We start from the raw sequence: 17,744 nt of genomic DNA on the forward strand, positions 1-17,744 counted from the left end.
CTGCTCTGTCTATGTTTTCCTTGTTTCATTTGTGCCAAATATTATTTATATTTTTATTTTGTCATGGTTAAAAGTTTTTATTAAAGCTTAATCAAGCATAGTGATTTTGTTGTGTTTTTGCTTTATAAATAATGCGTTAACTCGTTTATAAGTAGTTTATTGTTACAAAACTTCTTGCAATACTAGTATATTGCAATACATATCTTAATATATGCTTTTGCATCCCAATATATCGCAATATGAAAATTCTCTGCAATACCCACCCCTAATTGTAACAGCATATGATCACATAAAGTATGTAAACAGGAACAGCACTAATCAGCATGATCAGCAAAGGAATAATCATTATGCCGTTGTTCCAAATGCACTATTAATGAGAAATGTAACAATAAGCATTGAAAATTAATTGCATTCTCAAAGCCTCATCTTTCTAAATTGAGCGGGATTTGGAGGTCTTGAGTCATTATCCAATAATAGCAATACATATTTCACAAGGAATCCATAAATCTTTCCTTCCTGCCCAAACCCCTTGACTTTCATGCTTATTCTAAACACTGACACTGTGCAATGATCCATAAGGTCAGGGTATATAGACGTGTCATCAAGAAAGCAATACAGTATGCCCACAAGAACTATTCACCCATCCCCATGATTCTCAGTTTAGTCATCCGCTGTGAAGCAATATGGTGCTTGGGCCACATTGAATCTCAGGATGTTCTGTGAGTGCATTGAATGTTGCACTCTCAGTATTCCAGCCTTACGAGAGAGGTACATAAATATTAGAGGCAGGATCAGACAGGAGCTTACACTGCTCGCATTGCCTATCCCAACTACAAAAACATACACAATCCACACTTAAAATATGGGGGTCCGCTGAAGAAAACATTGCTTTGCATTGAGTGCAACACTTCTTCCTAGTAGGATTATCAGTTTTCCCCATGTTGTAAGGGGCGGAACAGAAACTTAGAAAAACTTCTTAGGGATTGCAGTATACATCCACACACCAGTGCGACAAGAAAAAGAATGACTAAGGAGAGATAAGTCACTTGAGCAGGTAGTGGTGCATGCTGCATGCTTCCCAGGAGTCACCTATGACGTCCTTATAAAGGGGCAGCATTGAGTGCATGGGCATATAGAAAAGAGAGGCCTAGGATTTTATATGCTGTCTGTTTCCACTCAGCAGGTCGAACTGATGAGAGAGAGTACAAGATGTGAGATAGGATAAGTTTAAAAAGTAATATTTTCTATGTGTGAATCCCATCATGTTTAATGACATCAGATGAATTAAAACATCAGCAGTAAAGCTTAGAAATATTGAAAATTAGTGTATTGGTTCAAAATAGTAAGTTGTGTGACTTTTCTGGAATACTGTGGGAAGGCACACAATATTTCTTCGATCAATTTGAGAGGGACGGACTCTTGATCTTACACACTGATTATATTAAGGCACATGTTGGAGTAAACTGTAAATTCACCCCGTGAATAATACTGTGAAACACTAAACATGGAGAACACATGTATCTGGCAGGGTTAGTCTGTAGATGATCAATCCAAGGCGTGAAGAGACGAAATAATGTTGACATCAAGCTACCACAGCGGTCATACCTTTGGTGAAGAATGTTGCCTTAAGTTCTGGCGTTGCTACCGGCAAGATCTCAGTCTTGAGGTTCACCCTTCTTCCCACAGCCAGAGGGGTGCGTCGGAATTGTAACACTCTGTAACATAGGCAATCAAATGGGCTAATCACTGTGTGAAGCATTATTTTCTGCCAATGTGGGAACTTCTCTTAAAGTCTCTGGGTTTCACATGTCCAGAGCATATCCTTTATGAGTCTTGGCCAGACAATCCAGAGACATCATGAGCATCAATAACAGAGTTTAAATACAATGACATGCTATTCATATGGATTTACTTGGACCATTCTCAGAGACAGATTTTTGTTACCCAAAATCTGAAACAATTGTCCTATATGGGAAAATAAATATTCCAAGTTATGTTATTACAGATGCAAGTAATGTTCCCAGGAATTAGGAACATATGAATTTTTCAAAAATCCCAATAATGAACAAAGTAATTATTTTTCTCAATTTGAATGACAGGGTACTTAGTGAATGATCAACCTTATGAGATCTGGACCCGGTTGTATCAAACTTTAATAAAGCTTTAATCGTTAATTAAACTATGATTAGTTAATCACTGATTATCTTTAGTTGCATGAAATCCTTAATAAAGGAATCCCTTCATTAATCCATCATTAAGCTAATGAAGGTTTGGGGGTATCATTAACTCATCATTAGCTGTATCAACATGGCAGACAACATAATGTACCATCAACTTCGACGTCGGAGAAAAGAGAAACATTTTCGTGAACGGATTAATTAACCCCCACCGGGTGCCACAGGGACATATATGTCCTTCCTCTTTAACCCTCACTTTGAAGTTCAATAAAATTCTAAATATATTACATATTTATATACAAGTATACTTCACAGTTTTGAATTCTCGTGGAAATTCCCTGTTTCTTGATACCATCCACTATTAAATCAGACAAAACTAAAGTGCTTAAAATAACCTTTCAAAATAGACTTCGCCGTAATCGCCATTTTTGACACAATATGTAATCGCGATTCACAGAGTTATTTGCTGTAAGTTTTGAAATGTGAAAATTTGACAATTACTGGGAATATAGAATTTCAAAATAGCATAGTAATGATCACTGATATCAGTTTTCACAAAATCACTAATGATAATTCTGAAACGTTGCCCGGTTTTAACCTAGAATCGTTGGGATGTTTTCGAAAAATACACTTACACAAACGCCAGAGCTTTCTCGCCATATTGGATACTGTTTACAAAATCACGTTTAGCGAAGGCGGTATTGAGACACCAATTACATCACGGTATATTTCATATTCAGCTGCGAGAAATACATCACTGAATTCCCTATATATTTTGGAATCAAATTACAAATGGTCTTTGTCACCAATACCAACTGTCTAGATGAAATGAAACGAAAGATATTGGGGTGAAAACAAACATTATTACAAAAAGATTGCACTTGTAAACAAAGAAAAATCCGATTTTTACACTGCGTAGCATTTTTCTGGAATTGTCCGACACCCAGCCGTCCATTCTTTGCTTGCAATGGCTCAATATTTTAGAATATGCATGGAAAAGAGTATCGTGCCAAGAAACAGGAAATTAAAACAGATACAATGCAATGATTTGATAATTCATAAGAATTTATCAAGGTTTCCGTGCAGCGTGACGCCATGACTGATGCAAAATAACGAGAATGACAACGGTAATTATCAGCATTTCTGGCTTCTTCTCTTATTTATCCAATGAAAACTATAAAAACATATAACAATATACAGAGAGTCAGAATAATTCTGATTACTTACATCACATATTTATGTACAAATGATCCCTGAATCAAGGGAAGAGTCCTCGCATGGAAATCCTGTGTACCCTTTGTCGCCATTTTGTAATAAATCGGGTCAGCGATAGTGATGTCATCACGTCAACCTTGGTGCACATATTAGGCAATTTCTTTGAGGTGAAGGTCGGCTGAACAAGAGTAAACACATCGCCCTATCCTTCCGATTACACTGTCAGTATTATGATGTGTATTTTCGTATAGTTCAGATACTTTTCATGAAACTGACTTCAGTATCTACATTTAGTTTTGTTCAATATCATATCATACGTGGATATAGGGTATACATTCTATGTTTTTGAAAGTTTTGATTGTTTGAATAATATTTACATAAGAAATTGACACATTTAGTGTAGTAGACCATATTCTGTCTGAAAACACTTTTATTTGCATTTTGAAACATGTTGTTCCATTTTGTATTGATTTCTTTGGACGTTCTATTGCTTACCCCAAAGCTATTGAGCTCAGACATTATTTTGTCCCATATCTGCTTCTTTTTGTCATTAGTAATGGAGTTAGTCAGTTTGCTGTTTAACACACTGATATGATCTTCAACTAGGCCTGTATTTCACAACTTTCAAAGTTTTACTGCGATTTCTGACGGCAGCCATTATGCAGACTATAGATGAGTGTTTACCTGCAATGCATCATGGATAATAATTAGGGGATTCCCCTAAGTTAATCATGGTTTAATGACGGGACCTTTATTAGAGGCATACTTAGTTAATGGGTGTTTAAATAAGGGTTTATACAACCGTATTTAAACACTTTATTAACTAATCAAACATTAAGAATTTAATCAATGATTAGTGTTTAATTGATGATTACATAATTACGCGTTGATACAACTGGGTCCTGATATGATTAAAATATCCTCAAAATCATTCCAGCTTGACAACAGTACGAGAATCTGTATCGAAACGTCGAAACAAAAGAAGTTGTTATCCACAAAGTTTGCTCAAGATAATTAAAATATTGGTCTCACCTTCCAAGATGGAAAGCAGCTATTTCTGCATTGTGGCGATCTCTTCCAGCATAGGGTGTCCCATTGATAATATCGTGTCTTGCATACCTATATTGGAGGATGCATATATATATATATATACAATTCATATATATGAAGTTCTTGATTTATTTTTTCTGATCAAATGTGGGCCCTCCAATTTCAGAGATGATGATTACTAAGTATAACTTCTGCTCTGAGAATATAAAATAACACAAGATCATTATAACATTACGTTAGATGGTCAAAATACAGTCCAACATTAAACATTAAAAAACAAAAGAACATAGTAAACATGGAAAAAGTATGCCAAAATTTTAAAATGGCGCCATGATATTCATAATTCTCTTTACATTATGGCTGTTATAATGTTATAATTTTGTTTAAACATCTTGAATAATTTCAGATTGGCTAAAGGGAACATATGCACATGATGTAGTTTCAGCCTCAATGGTCATGTAGTTTCCCAGGAGACACATTTTACAATATAGGTGCATGATCTCACAATGAAGAGGTCAAATATAGCCAAACCCCCACTCCCCCTACCCCCCAAAAAAAAAAACCCCATGAAAACAGAACATGGGTTGTTCCCAACTACTACACTTCACTTTGAACAATAACAAAGCACTGTAGCTAACCCTGACAGATAGTTGACACTTAAAGTTGTCAACAAATGAAAGTTGCTCTCAGCATGTTTATTCATATGGGGAAGCCTGGTCGTTAAAGATAACTATGAAACAACCTATTTTGCACATTGTATCTAAACAAGCCAATGTTACTTCCTAGCGGTACAACATGATTAAACTTACCATGCAAAGAGTTTCAGGTCTCACCCTATACAGGTCGCATATACTTAAAAAGGGTAATAATTTGCCTAATGAAAATTTCCATTATATACTCATCAACAACAAACTTGACATGCTGTTTTGGAGTTTACTTACTGAGTGCATATAACTGATTTAAACGTGACATGATTGCTCAGTTACAGTAAAATCAAATTTCCAAAACATGATTATCCAGAAAGTGTTTGGTAAAACCAGAGAGGGCTATTATAGACACTTGGTCAGAGTAAAATGTTAATATCTGGTGTGACCAGCATGAGCATCGATAACAGCTTGGCTGTGGTGACCCATAGAAGGAAGGAGATGCCGAATGCTGTCTTGAGGAATGTTTTGATACACTTGCTGAAGTGCTGTGTGCAGTTCTTATAGTGTCTGAGGTGGCGGATTACACTGGCGCAAGCATCGATCAAGAGTATCCCATAGATGTTCAATGGGGGACGAATCCGGTGGTCGAGCATTGTCATGCTCCAAAGATCATGTTGATGTAGGGAACGACGTGACGTTGAACAGGCCTTCTGGCAAAAAGTCTGACTTTTTATAGCCATTTGCACTGTCTGGTCGGAGATTCGGACCAGTCCAGGATTTTTTTGTGGATGATGTGGCCGTGGTGTTTGAACGAAAATATCTAAACCGGATGTAGCGGTCCTGGGCAGCAGTGGTAACTCCAGGTCAACTTGACCTGGGTCTGTCATAAACACTCCCAGTATTTGTGTATCGGGTCCATAGGTCAGTCTTTTGATTCCCATGTCGTCTATAGTGGCTTAAAGCAATGCATGTGGAGTACCATTGATGTGGCTTTTTAAAGCCTACAGTCATAGGCTTCAGCTCAGGGTGATACACAATTTCATGATGCTCGTGCAATTCATGTAGAGTACGTTTTAGCGATTCACTACAGACGTGAGTGTAACGTTACGCTTTTGTTAAACGTTTCTTTTTTCAAATGTTTTGTCGTGGGCAACTACTCCCCCACATGCTGGTATTCAGCATGGATTGGTTTGTGTCAAATATTTTCCTAAAATAGTAAAATTCAAATTTGTCCTATGTCAAGTTTCTTTTTTTGAAGAGTATATAAAACACATGCCCTTTTATGAAAACATACACTCCAAAAATCATTATAAAGAAATGATTACACCATTATGTATCAGTGTGTGTGTGTTGGTTGCCTAACACTGTATTCAGCAATATTCACACTTTATCATGTTTATAACAGTGATCTATGAGTATGTAATAAATACTCACATAATCCACAAATACCTCCCCTGTTACAACAGCCGTGATTTACCACAGGGCCGTGATTTACCACAGGGAACACCATGTAATAACTAATGAAGATAATATATTCTGAAAGTGCAGGTAGAAAAAAGTCTAAAAATTGAAAAGCAATAAAAAAACACACACCATTCTGGTTTAAAAGCCACAATTTGACCTCCTTTTAAAGTTAGAGACAGCTTAAGTTGTGTTCCTTTGACACCAACATCAGCAGCAATTATTGGTCTGGTTGCAAGTTCTCTCAAGACTGCTCCTGTGAAGAAAATAATTATTATTAATTTACCCTTAAATTCTGTATGATAAAACTTTGTACACCATACAAAATTGCAAAAGAAATTAAAACATAACTCTGTCAGAACTGAACATAATTAAATTTTATGGTCTAAACATACCATTGCTTTTATAGTTACCTTAATGCAACTAAGACAAAACAAGTGTTTGCCACTGATATGGCAATGTCCCCCGCCGCTAAAGAATGGAATATCTATATTTACTACTTTCAATTTTTTGGTCACATACAAGATGCCTGAAATGACTGGTGTCTGCATAATCACCAAATGTAGGCTGTCAACATAATTGAAAACATTGGGTGCAATGTTTTATGAGATATCGTGTTTAAATAAGTTTGAAAGCGGTCAAAGTGTCGTGGTGACCCTGAAGATAAGGTCAAGGTCACCCAAATAAACTGGTGTCTGCGTAATGCCCCAATGTAGGCTGTCACCAAATTTTAAGACATTGGGTACAACAGCCCATGAGATAACGCGTTAACAAGTGTTAAAAGTGTGCAAAGTGTTATGGTGACCTTGAAGATAAGGTCAAGGTCACCCAAATAAACTGGTGTCTGCTTAATCCCCCAATGTAGACTGTCACCAAATTTGAAGACATTGGGTACAACAGTCCATTAGATGTTGCGTTAACAAGAGTTTGAAAAATGTTCAGTGTCATGGTGACCTTGAAGATAAGGTCAAGGTCACCCCAATCGACTGGTGTCTGCGTAATCTCCCAATGTAGGCTGTCACCAAATTTGAAGATATTGGATACAACGGTGCATGAGATATCACTTTAACAAGAGTTTGAAAAGTGTTCAAAGTGTCATGGTGACCTTGAAGATAAGGTCACGGTCACCAAAATCGACTGGTAATCCCCCAATGTAGACTGTCACCATATTTGAAGACATTGGGAAGAACAGTTCATGAGATATCGCGTTAACAAGAATCAGCACGGACGGACGGACGGATGGACGGACAGACGCCGCTGAATACATAGTCCCCCGTTCCACGTTGCGGTTGGGGACAAAAAAGCAGTTCATAAACATGAAATTTTGCCAAAATGTATTCACATGATCATTAAATAGGTTCCATGTGAAACCTGAGTGCTGTAGATATGTTTAGGCATATACCCAACAGCCAACACATGCAAATACTGAGTAAGGAAAAAGAACAGCATCATGGGTTGCTTGTGATATGGTTGTAGCCAGTGATTTCATCTATACCCAGCTCTAGAGGTTATCACAAAACTTGTTATATTTTCTTACCCCATATACCAGTACTCGGAAAAATATTGCAAAATGTATGATTGTATACCGGTACAGAAGTAATACTCCTTTGTGAGGCATTTAGAAGTTGGAGCAGTAAGGATGGATAACAATAAATGGATGAACAACTTCTTTATTGCAGTGAAAGCTCTCACTGTAATAAAGAAGTTGATCATCCATACATTGTTATCCATCCTTAGAACTAATAGAAGTAATACCATGCAGTCCTAATTAAAGAATCCATAAAATGCCACAAAAGTGCACTTTCATTTCTTTTCTTTCACTCAGGATATACTAAGAGCACAGGTGAGGGCTCCATTTGACATTCGCATTTGAGGATACCAGATAATTATAATGGTCTTTGCAATACATGTATCTCCATCGTTTACTGAATGCATCTATCTTTGGCATCATAAACATTTACAAACAGGGGTAAAATATCCCTGTGTCTGATGTCTGAGAAAAGTGAATTTTCATTTCAGGTAAAGAAAATCTGCTATCACTACCATAAGGGTAAGTGTGTGATTATAGTTTTACGCTGCTTTTAGCAATATTCCAGCAATATCAAGGCGGGGGACACCAGAAGTGGGCTTCACAAATTGTACCCATGTGGGGAATCAAACCCGGATCTTCTGCTTGAGGAGCGAACGCTTCAACCACCGGGCTATCCAACCACCCCACTACCATAAGGAACATAGCTAAATGTTTATACTGGAATTCAGGTATCTTTGATCAATAGTGTCCAGTGCACTTGAAATTCAATGACGACATCAGTTATTCTTATGTTTATAGAATGGGAATCATATGGCTCCCAGACTCTGGTTTTATAGTGCTAGCCCACTGAGATACCATGCCACAGTGAAGCATGAATACCCCACTCAGACACATTATACTGACGATTCGAAAGTCCTATGGCTCTTATCTACCGGTATTTATCACTTTATTTAGTCATACATCTTTCAGACGCCTCACATGTTAACTGCCCATTTGGCTAAGTCTTGGGTATCATGTGCAAGTCTCCTGTTTCAAAATCCTTATCTGCCTCTGAACTTCCTACTGAGTGATATAATATAATATTGGTGCACAGTAATGTGTAAATTCACTCTCAGTACATGACTCCTGATTCAACTTACCTAATTCTGGAACCTTTTCTGGATGTATATGCCTATTGTCTATCCACTTGGCTGCAATTGTCCATGGAGACTGTCCACCCAATGAATATTTCCAGTCAACTTTGTACTCCTCCACCTGGCTTTTAATCACCATCTCAAGGGGCACTACACCTCCATCGATCAGAGAATTATCACTATCCTTTCGTTGTCTCCTTATCTCTGGTTCCAATATCTTGAAGGACACAAACAGCATGAACGCAGCACAAGCAAAGATAACTAAACGCACTTTCAACTTCATCATGTGGCAGTCATATCCTGCAACGCTTCTATCCTGAAAAATAATATACATGTAAGTGAAAATTAAAAAAAAAAAGGCATGCAATAAATGTTGGTATGCTGTTTAATTTAGCAATATTCCAGCGGTATAATGATGATGTAGATGAAGATTAACACAATGCCATTTAGAAAGAGGTCAAATGTAACATGTTATATTTGGGATAACACTTTCTTAGTAAAGTACAAGTTCTAGTACTTTTTGGGTTGAGTCCCATCCAGGATTCAAACCCACACACTCAGACCACTTTCTAAATGGCATTGAGTTAATCATAGCTTTTTTCGGCCATGATTGCCATGCCAATTTACACTTATCAGAAGGGTACACAAAGTCCGCAGTCTAGACTACCAGTTGTCCGACTTCCATTTTGTGGAAGTCGTGGTGGCTGAGCGGGTTAGGCACTGACTTTGTGTGCTGGCGATTAGGTTCCTGTCTCTTAGGGTGTGGGTTCGAATCCCAGATGGGACTCAACCCAAAAGTACTAGAATCTGTACTTTACTGAGAAAGTGTTATCCCAAATATAACATGTGATGTAGATGACAATGGACTCGACTAGGCATCTCCACAACTGGCTACCCTGCAGTGTCCGGATACGTTTTCTCTGGGTGACAAACACTGATGACTGACTGACCAATACTTGTTAAATGCTGCACTCATCAATAGTCCTGCTCTATGACAACTGTCCATAATTATGGAATGAGATTGGACCAGACAATCCTGTGATTGACAGGCATGGATCTACCCAACTGGCATAAGATGAAATGCATCAAACAAGTCAGTGAGTCCTCAACCCTCTACATTCAGTCACCTTTTACACGAAGCGTAGTCACCTGTTATGACTTGCATCGAATGTTAATCATCAGTTATAACCTGGATCTTCATGGGTCTGGAATGATCTGATGTTTAACAATAAGGAAATGATAAGTCTAGTTTATTTCCATATGAGTGAAATGCTACTGGGTAAAATTGACAGTTGATCACTGGTATTTCTGAGCTCAGTATGAGATCCCTGCTCTATTCCAGTTGTTTATGCAATGTCTGACAGATTCGTTTTTTTCCCCTAAACCCATTAGTTGTACAACTCCTTTGAGACACATTTAGAAGTTGGGACAGTAAGGAAGGATAACAATATATTAATGAACAACTTCTTTATTACACTGAGAGCCTTGTTTCTGTGTAGGTTCTAACACCGTTTCATCACTTGTTTGATAACAATATTAGAGCCTTCACTGAAACATCACACTTACCACTGATAATTAATTTTTAAGATAGTAGTGAATGAGATACATGTTTTATTCTAGGTTTCATGCAAAGTGACTTGCAATAAAACAATATGAGAGTCAAACATTTATTTTGAAATTCATAGCATACCTACATACCTACCTATATCTTTCAGATATTTTTTTTTTCTGTTGGTAATGCAATACATGCTTTAGTTTACAATCGACAGACTCTTTTTTGAGTTACAATCATCATTGTGCACTTTTAAATAAATTTGGGGACACATAATGAAATTATCTACACATTTTTTGTGTGTGTCTTCACAGGTAGTCAGAGGACTCATATCTAAAAAATATATATTCATCGTTACCATGGTTATACAAAGACAGCCTTCCAGGGCTACTTATTGCCCCTTTGTAAGGTGAATAACAGGGTTGGATAACATGACATATATCATATGTTTACCTTTAGAATACAGTACCATAAACTTTTACAAAAGTCTTCATGCAGTTGTGTTAATGTATTCTTAAACAATGTTAAAGTGCTTAGTTAACATAATTTAGGCTCATACCTCACAACAAAGTAGCTCGAAGATAATAGACATGTTTTGCTCATTCTTCACAATGCGGTTATATGAAGATTATGGATATCTTGTGTCTGTTGACTAAATTCACAAGACACTGTGCCTACCATAACCTCATAAGTTTCCCATCACCTATTCGACCTTGAAGGGCTAATCCCAAGGCAGATATCATCCTTAAATAGTTTTGATACAAGCAAGTGAACATTTCAGCTTTCAGTGCTGTGACTTTTATGCATGCCCAAGTTGACTACAAAAGTTGTACAATTTTGGATTTTCGGGAGCTGATAAAAGGCATTATAACTTAATATCAGCTGAACAAAAAGATGACAACAACATTCCCCTTCCATTACAACAGCAAGGCAACAGTGAGCCACGTCAACATCTCCGAATCCCAGACTCGGGACCGGGCCTTATACTGTCATTAGTGTCAAAGTATGTTATTGGTAAATCCACGGAAAAGATAATTACTAATAATCAAACAATATATAGAACAGCCTTATAAAAAGTGAAACATAATCACAACCTAATAAAATAGCAGGTGGCCACACGTAGCACTAAGTCCATGCATTGGAATGCCTTGCTAGCGATTTCTGTTCACGTCGTCTGCCATGTTGTAACCGGAAATGGTGGGTATGTCAAAAAGTGTAACTATGGAAATCGTTTCCGGAATACGAATACTATATCAGGGATGTCGACAATATTTAGATTGTGTTCTTTATCGATGCTGTTATCAATCTTACCATCAGCTCCGAGATTCCGATGTCTGTATGATTGAAGACATATGTCTATAAGAAAGAACACTCACTATGCTGAAAGCATTACTGTACAAGTAGATAATTGAAAACACATTAGCCTACTTTAGTTAGTTTAACAGCTCGAAGTCTTGAAAACTGATTTGCTGATCAAATTCGACGTGTTTCACAGCTACTCATAATGCTGGTCTGATACCGGATATATCTGATTTTAAAGGGGAAGAGGTAGATATCTAGGCATTCGTGACCAACTCGTGTTATTCCGGGACAAGCCGAATAGCGACTTCTTGGAGGTTACGGAAAGGGGCGAGTGGTGACGAATGCCACCTACTGTCTCGCTGTTCTTACATCAACCACATTTAAACCTGCCAACACCACCATCTAACGTGACTGCCAACACATTAACAATGTATTGATAATTTATAATATGATTCAAATATTGAAAGATAGGAAACCAAAACTCCATTGTGCCTTTATAGACTTTACAAAAGCTTTCGATACAGTTTGGCGAGTGGGATTGTGGAAAAAATGCCAATGATTGGTGGTGTAGAGGGTACATTCCTCGATCTTGTTTAATCCATCACATGACAATAATCACAATATCACATCACTAGTACAATGTCATAAAGATGAATCAAACTACTTCTCATGTAACAATGGCGTCAGACAGGGGGAAAATATGTCACCATTATTATTATTATTATTCTCCAGTTTCATAAATGAAATTGAATCTCATTTACTTACTTCAGACTGTAATGGTGTAAATCTAAACTATATTTAAGACGAGGATTTGGTGATATTTATAAAGTTACTTTTATTATATGCAGATGATACAATATTATTTGATGAATCGCCAAAGGGATTACAAGATGCGTTGGACTGATTAAGGGACTATTGTGATTCATGGAAGCTAAAAGTGAACATAAACAAAACCAAAATAGTAATATTTCGGGGAGGACCATCAAAACCATTTACAATTATTTATCACTTCAAAGAACAATAAATAAAAACGACAATCCCTGGCTCTCGCACGTTAAAAATATATTAGACAATACTGGACTCTCGTATGTTTTTGAAAATCCCCCAATTTGTACAACCCAGTGCCTGGTCTCAAAAGCTGAACATATTCTTGAAGTTTAATTTATCCCAAAACTGGCAAAATGACATTATTTCTTGTCCCAAGGGAATTTATTACCAACACCTGATGCCATTTCCTAATTTTGATGCATATCTCCTTTCAAAACGTGTTTATGGTGTTTGTTTGTTGTTTAACGTTGCACTAACCGAAATTCCTTAAATATTCCCCCATAATAAATAATCGAGTGAATAAGAAAATACAGTGATTGACATCATGAGCACGGATGAACTCAATCGAGATGCGATGTCATTATCTATCAGCGATTCCGTTAATGTCGCCTCTTGAACGTTGCTGGGTTACGGAAGACCAGTTGCAATCCTGGTCCGAAAGAGTTGAGAACATCGATAACTTGGCTTCCTTAGTTCATGCCCGTGAAGATCCGGGGTAGAATTGATCTTCAGTAACCCATGTTTGTCATAAGAGGCGACTAACGGGGTCGGGTGGTCAGGCTCGCTGACTTGGTTGACACATGTCATCGTATTCCAGTCGCGTTGAATGATGCTCATGCTGTTGATCACTGGATTGTCTGGCCCAGACGTTTATTTACCGACCACCGCCATATAGCTGGCGTTAAACAACAGTCCAACCAACCAACCAGCTTTTGTTCATGTTGCATATGTGGGGCGGTGGGGTAGCCTAGTGGTTAAAGCATTGGCTCGTCACGCCAAAGACCCGGGTTCGATTCCCCACATGGGCACAATGTGTTACGCCCATTTCTGGTGTCCCCCGCCGTGATATTGCTGGAATATTGCTAAAAGCGGCGTAAAACTAAAACTCAGTCAGTCAGTCAGTCATGTTGCATATGTTCATGCTGTTCGTGCTTCAGGACCATTCAGGATGTGGGATTGCAATGATCTTGCCATACTCCAGGTATATTTTACACGACTGTAAATAACGCTTTGAGGTTAAATATTCAATCCAAATCCAAACCTCTACTGGTTAAAGCGTCCGCTCGTTACGCCGAAGACCCGGGTTCTATTCCCCGCATGTGTAAAATGTGTAAAGCCCATTTCTGGTGTCCCCCGCCATGATGTTGCTGAAATATTGCTAAAAAGCGGCGTAAAACCATACTCACTTACTCACCGATTCACAGGCGGGATGAAACAATTCAGCAACCAGGAAACACACAATTCTGATTCCATCCAACAATTCCCACTTCTCCCGACTACTGCCTTTTCACATTCTTCCAGTGGCCTGAACTGAAATCGGTATCCAGGATGCGCAGGCAATGGTTTTCTGAGGAGGGAAACTATCATACCGCTTGGAAGACTCTTTCCGCTAGTAGCTTACCACTCTTAAGTAGCGTGAAGAGGATAACAAACGCTTGTCGTATTTATTATAGATTATAGCTAAAATACATGGAATTATCATGAAACGGTCCTCCCATTATCAGAAATTTGAGGGCCGCTGCAAATGATATTGGACGGCTCAACCTTAACGATGGGCCACTATCAGTTCTGTTGTCAAGTGACGTTATAGTGGGTGCATAGGCTTCGGGTTCATTCGACATTCGCTTTGTACTGGCAGATATTCTGGGGCAAACAAGTCAAAGCAACCCGAATTCCCGCTTTAAATAGCGGCAATATTGGCTTTCTTGCTGGTGCTAACCTTAACAATTGCACTATTAACGTTGCTGTTGGACCAAAACCGAACACTGAAAACTGACGTTGTGTCTGACATAGTTTGCAGGCTATGGTCTTGTCAAAGGCCAAGGTCGAATATCGTCACGTTCTGTTGTGACGTCACTTGAATTGTTCGATGACGTAATTGCATTCGGTCAGTCAACCCCGTCAGAAGTTGGTTTTGAGTAATCTTACAGTCAAATTCCTTCATTGTTTCCTTTTTCTTTTCAACACAAATTCCATGTATTTTAGCAATAATAACGGTAATACTATTTTTGAGGGCATTATCATTTGCAGAATCCCTCGGTCGTTTTCAACTTCCCTCCTTCGTCGGGCAGTTAATGGAAGACCTCGGGCTTCTGCAAATGATAATGCCCTCAAAAATAGCATTACCCTTATAGTAATAGGCGACTTACGGTATCGGCTGGTCTGACGCTGAGTTAGTTCATACTGCGTAGATCGATGTTTATGATGTACCGGATTAGTGAATCGATTATTTACAGACTGTCGTCAAATGGCGGCAATAATCCTGATGTAGAGCATTCTTGAAACATATGTACATAAGACTGGATTGTCTGGTCCAGACATCGATTATTTACAAACCCCCGCCATATAGCTGGAATATTGCTGAGTGTGGCGCTCAACAAGCAAATCTGACTCTGTGAAAGTAACATTGTTAACTCTTATTAATGGCTGTATCCTTACTTGTGGGTTCAGGGGAAGAAGTATTGTAAATGTTTATCTTCCTGTGGGGGTATGTAAGTCCCAGGCCATTCAACGTAAATTCTAGCTTACCAGAATTTTCAAACGTAGTATTCTTGTGATGTTAAATGATGACCAGATTTGACTACAATCATCGGCAGCTGAAAGGATGACGAGATCCAGCTAGGGTCCATGCAGGGAGCAAAGGTACTGTAAATGCCCATGGTCCTTAGTAAGGTGATCTTACTTTAGTCTACAGCCCGTATTTATATTATATAAAATGTAACATCTAATCTGTGTAAACTAGAATATTTTAACAATGGAAATGGTTCGATTTTAGTCATAAATTGGGATATCTTGCTAATATCTTACTGTTGTTTGGGACAGATATTTTATACATTTAACATAACTCGTCTCGTCACTACATGGCTGAAAAAAAATAACTCACACTCACTCTAAGTGATTTTACCGGTACTTCGTATGTGCCTCAGTCATTGGAACCATTGAGGAATTAAGTTCCAGCTGTATGTGTTGTGTAGAGTTCTAATTACTGGCTTCCACACTAACACAACGACGCGACCATCATACGGGTCTATTCTTACACCTGAAAATAGTCGAAGTGGTCAAGGGGACGCAACTCCAGGAGTGTTTTCCCCACCAAGACAAACTGGCAGTGGTCGTTGATTTTACTGCCGCTTCTGCCAATTCGACTTCTACTTTGAGGCCTTTTCGGTAAGCGTTGATTTGTCGTCTATGCAAAATACTTTAATACTTATGGAAAATGGTTTCCGTGTGTAGGATATGTACATAAATGAGACTTGTTTTATGTCTTTCAAAGTCACCGAGCATCCGACGAATTAAGTTGACTCTTGCGACCTTATTCGAAGCCAGAATCCCAACTGAACTTTTACTTATAGAAGTGTATATGAGAAAAACATCTTCGTTTGATTGTCAGGTTTCTTTACATACCACCGTCGCATGTCATCGGATCCCAACTGCTTAAACCAATGCTCATGATATCAATCACTTGTCTGGTCGAGATTCGAGTATTTTCGGGGTGGTGGTGTAGCCTAGTGGTTAAAGCGTTCGCTCGTCACGCCGAAGACCCAGCTTCGATTCCCCACATGGGTACAATGTGTGAAGCCCATTTCTGGTGTCCCCCGCCGTGATATTGCTGGAATATTGCTAAAAGCGGCGTAAAACCCAACTAACTCACTTGAGTATTTTCAGACAGCTGTCATATAGCTGGAATATTGCTGAGTGCGACGTTAAACAACAAAGACAGTTTGCTTCAGTTAATCATATCAAACATATGGCAACAAACGTTACCGTTTGAATGGTATAATTTCGTTAAGTGTTGTCTCATTATCAAACCAGGCAGGGTTAATCTCGTGCATCTCCTCCACGACCATCATGGTCATCCGTGACCGTTCAGATATCTGTTAGGACCATATCTGATGGACTGAACGACAGCAAGTGTCTTTCTTTTGCCTCAACAAACAACCATCGGCTGCATGCGTACCCCGTCTGTACCAACAAAGGTCAGATGAGAGACGAAGTGATGACGCGGGAATGAACTTTCTTTGTGTCTTTGTGTTCTGGTACTGTTGGTGGATTGTCTTCCAGATTACGTCAACTCTCAGCCATGTGCCTGGTCTTTTTAAGAACTTCGGTACCATTAGAATGAGAACTTGACTCAGAGAAACACCAAGCTTTGTGGAGTGCTTTGTAAAACACTTGGAGGTGCTTGCATTTGGAATGCGACGTACAGATATTTTGGTGGTTTCCGCAGACTCATGTCGGTATGGCTTTGTAATTTAGGCCTGTTAGAATATTGATCTTCAGTAACCCATGCTTGTCGTAAGAGGCGACTAACGGGATCGGATGGTCAGGCTCGCCGACTTGGTTGACACATGTCATCGTTTCCCCATTGCGCAGATCGATGCTCATGCTGTTGATCACTGGCTTGTCTGATCCAGACTCTATTATTTACAGACCACCGCCATATAGCGGAGTGCGGCGTAAGACTAAACTCACTCACTCATCACAAATATCATACATTCGTATTGATTTTCTAGCCGCGAGGGGCGGTGGGGTAGTCGAGTGGTTAAAGCGTTGGCTCGTCACGCCGAAGACCCGGGTTCGAATCCCCACATGGGTACAATGAGTGAAGCCCATTTCTGGTGTCCTCCG

The 17,744-nt window shown here is 38.7% G+C and overlaps 1 protein-coding gene across 1 annotated transcript in view; it reads right to left on the minus strand.

Moving 5' to 3' along the window:
* LOC124278713 (glycosaminoglycan xylosylkinase-like) overlaps window positions 1-11,945 on the minus strand; it is a 29,975-nt gene extending 18,030 nt beyond the window's left edge. Inside the window, exons 1-5 of the mRNA XM_046714484.1 lie at window positions 11,861-11,945; window positions 9,221-9,530; window positions 6,683-6,806; window positions 4,425-4,511; window positions 1,606-1,715 (exon numbers count right to left, since the gene is read on the minus strand). Of these exons, the coding sequence (XP_046570440.1) occupies window positions 1,606-1,715; window positions 4,425-4,511; window positions 6,683-6,806; window positions 9,221-9,500 (601 nt within the window). The 5' untranslated portion in view covers window positions 9,501-9,530; window positions 11,861-11,945. The remainder of the gene's footprint in view (window positions 1-1,605; window positions 1,716-4,424; window positions 4,512-6,682; window positions 6,807-9,220; window positions 9,531-11,860) is intronic.
* Window positions 11,946-17,744: the final 5,799 nt, after the last annotated feature.

The sequence above is a fragment of the Haliotis rubra genome, unplaced genomic scaffold (genome assembly GCF_003918875.1).
Source record: "Haliotis rubra isolate DU_JTF1 unplaced genomic scaffold, ASM391887v1 Scf240, whole genome shotgun sequence".
NCBI lineage: Eukaryota > Metazoa > Mollusca > Gastropoda > Lepetellida > Haliotidae > Haliotis > Haliotis rubra.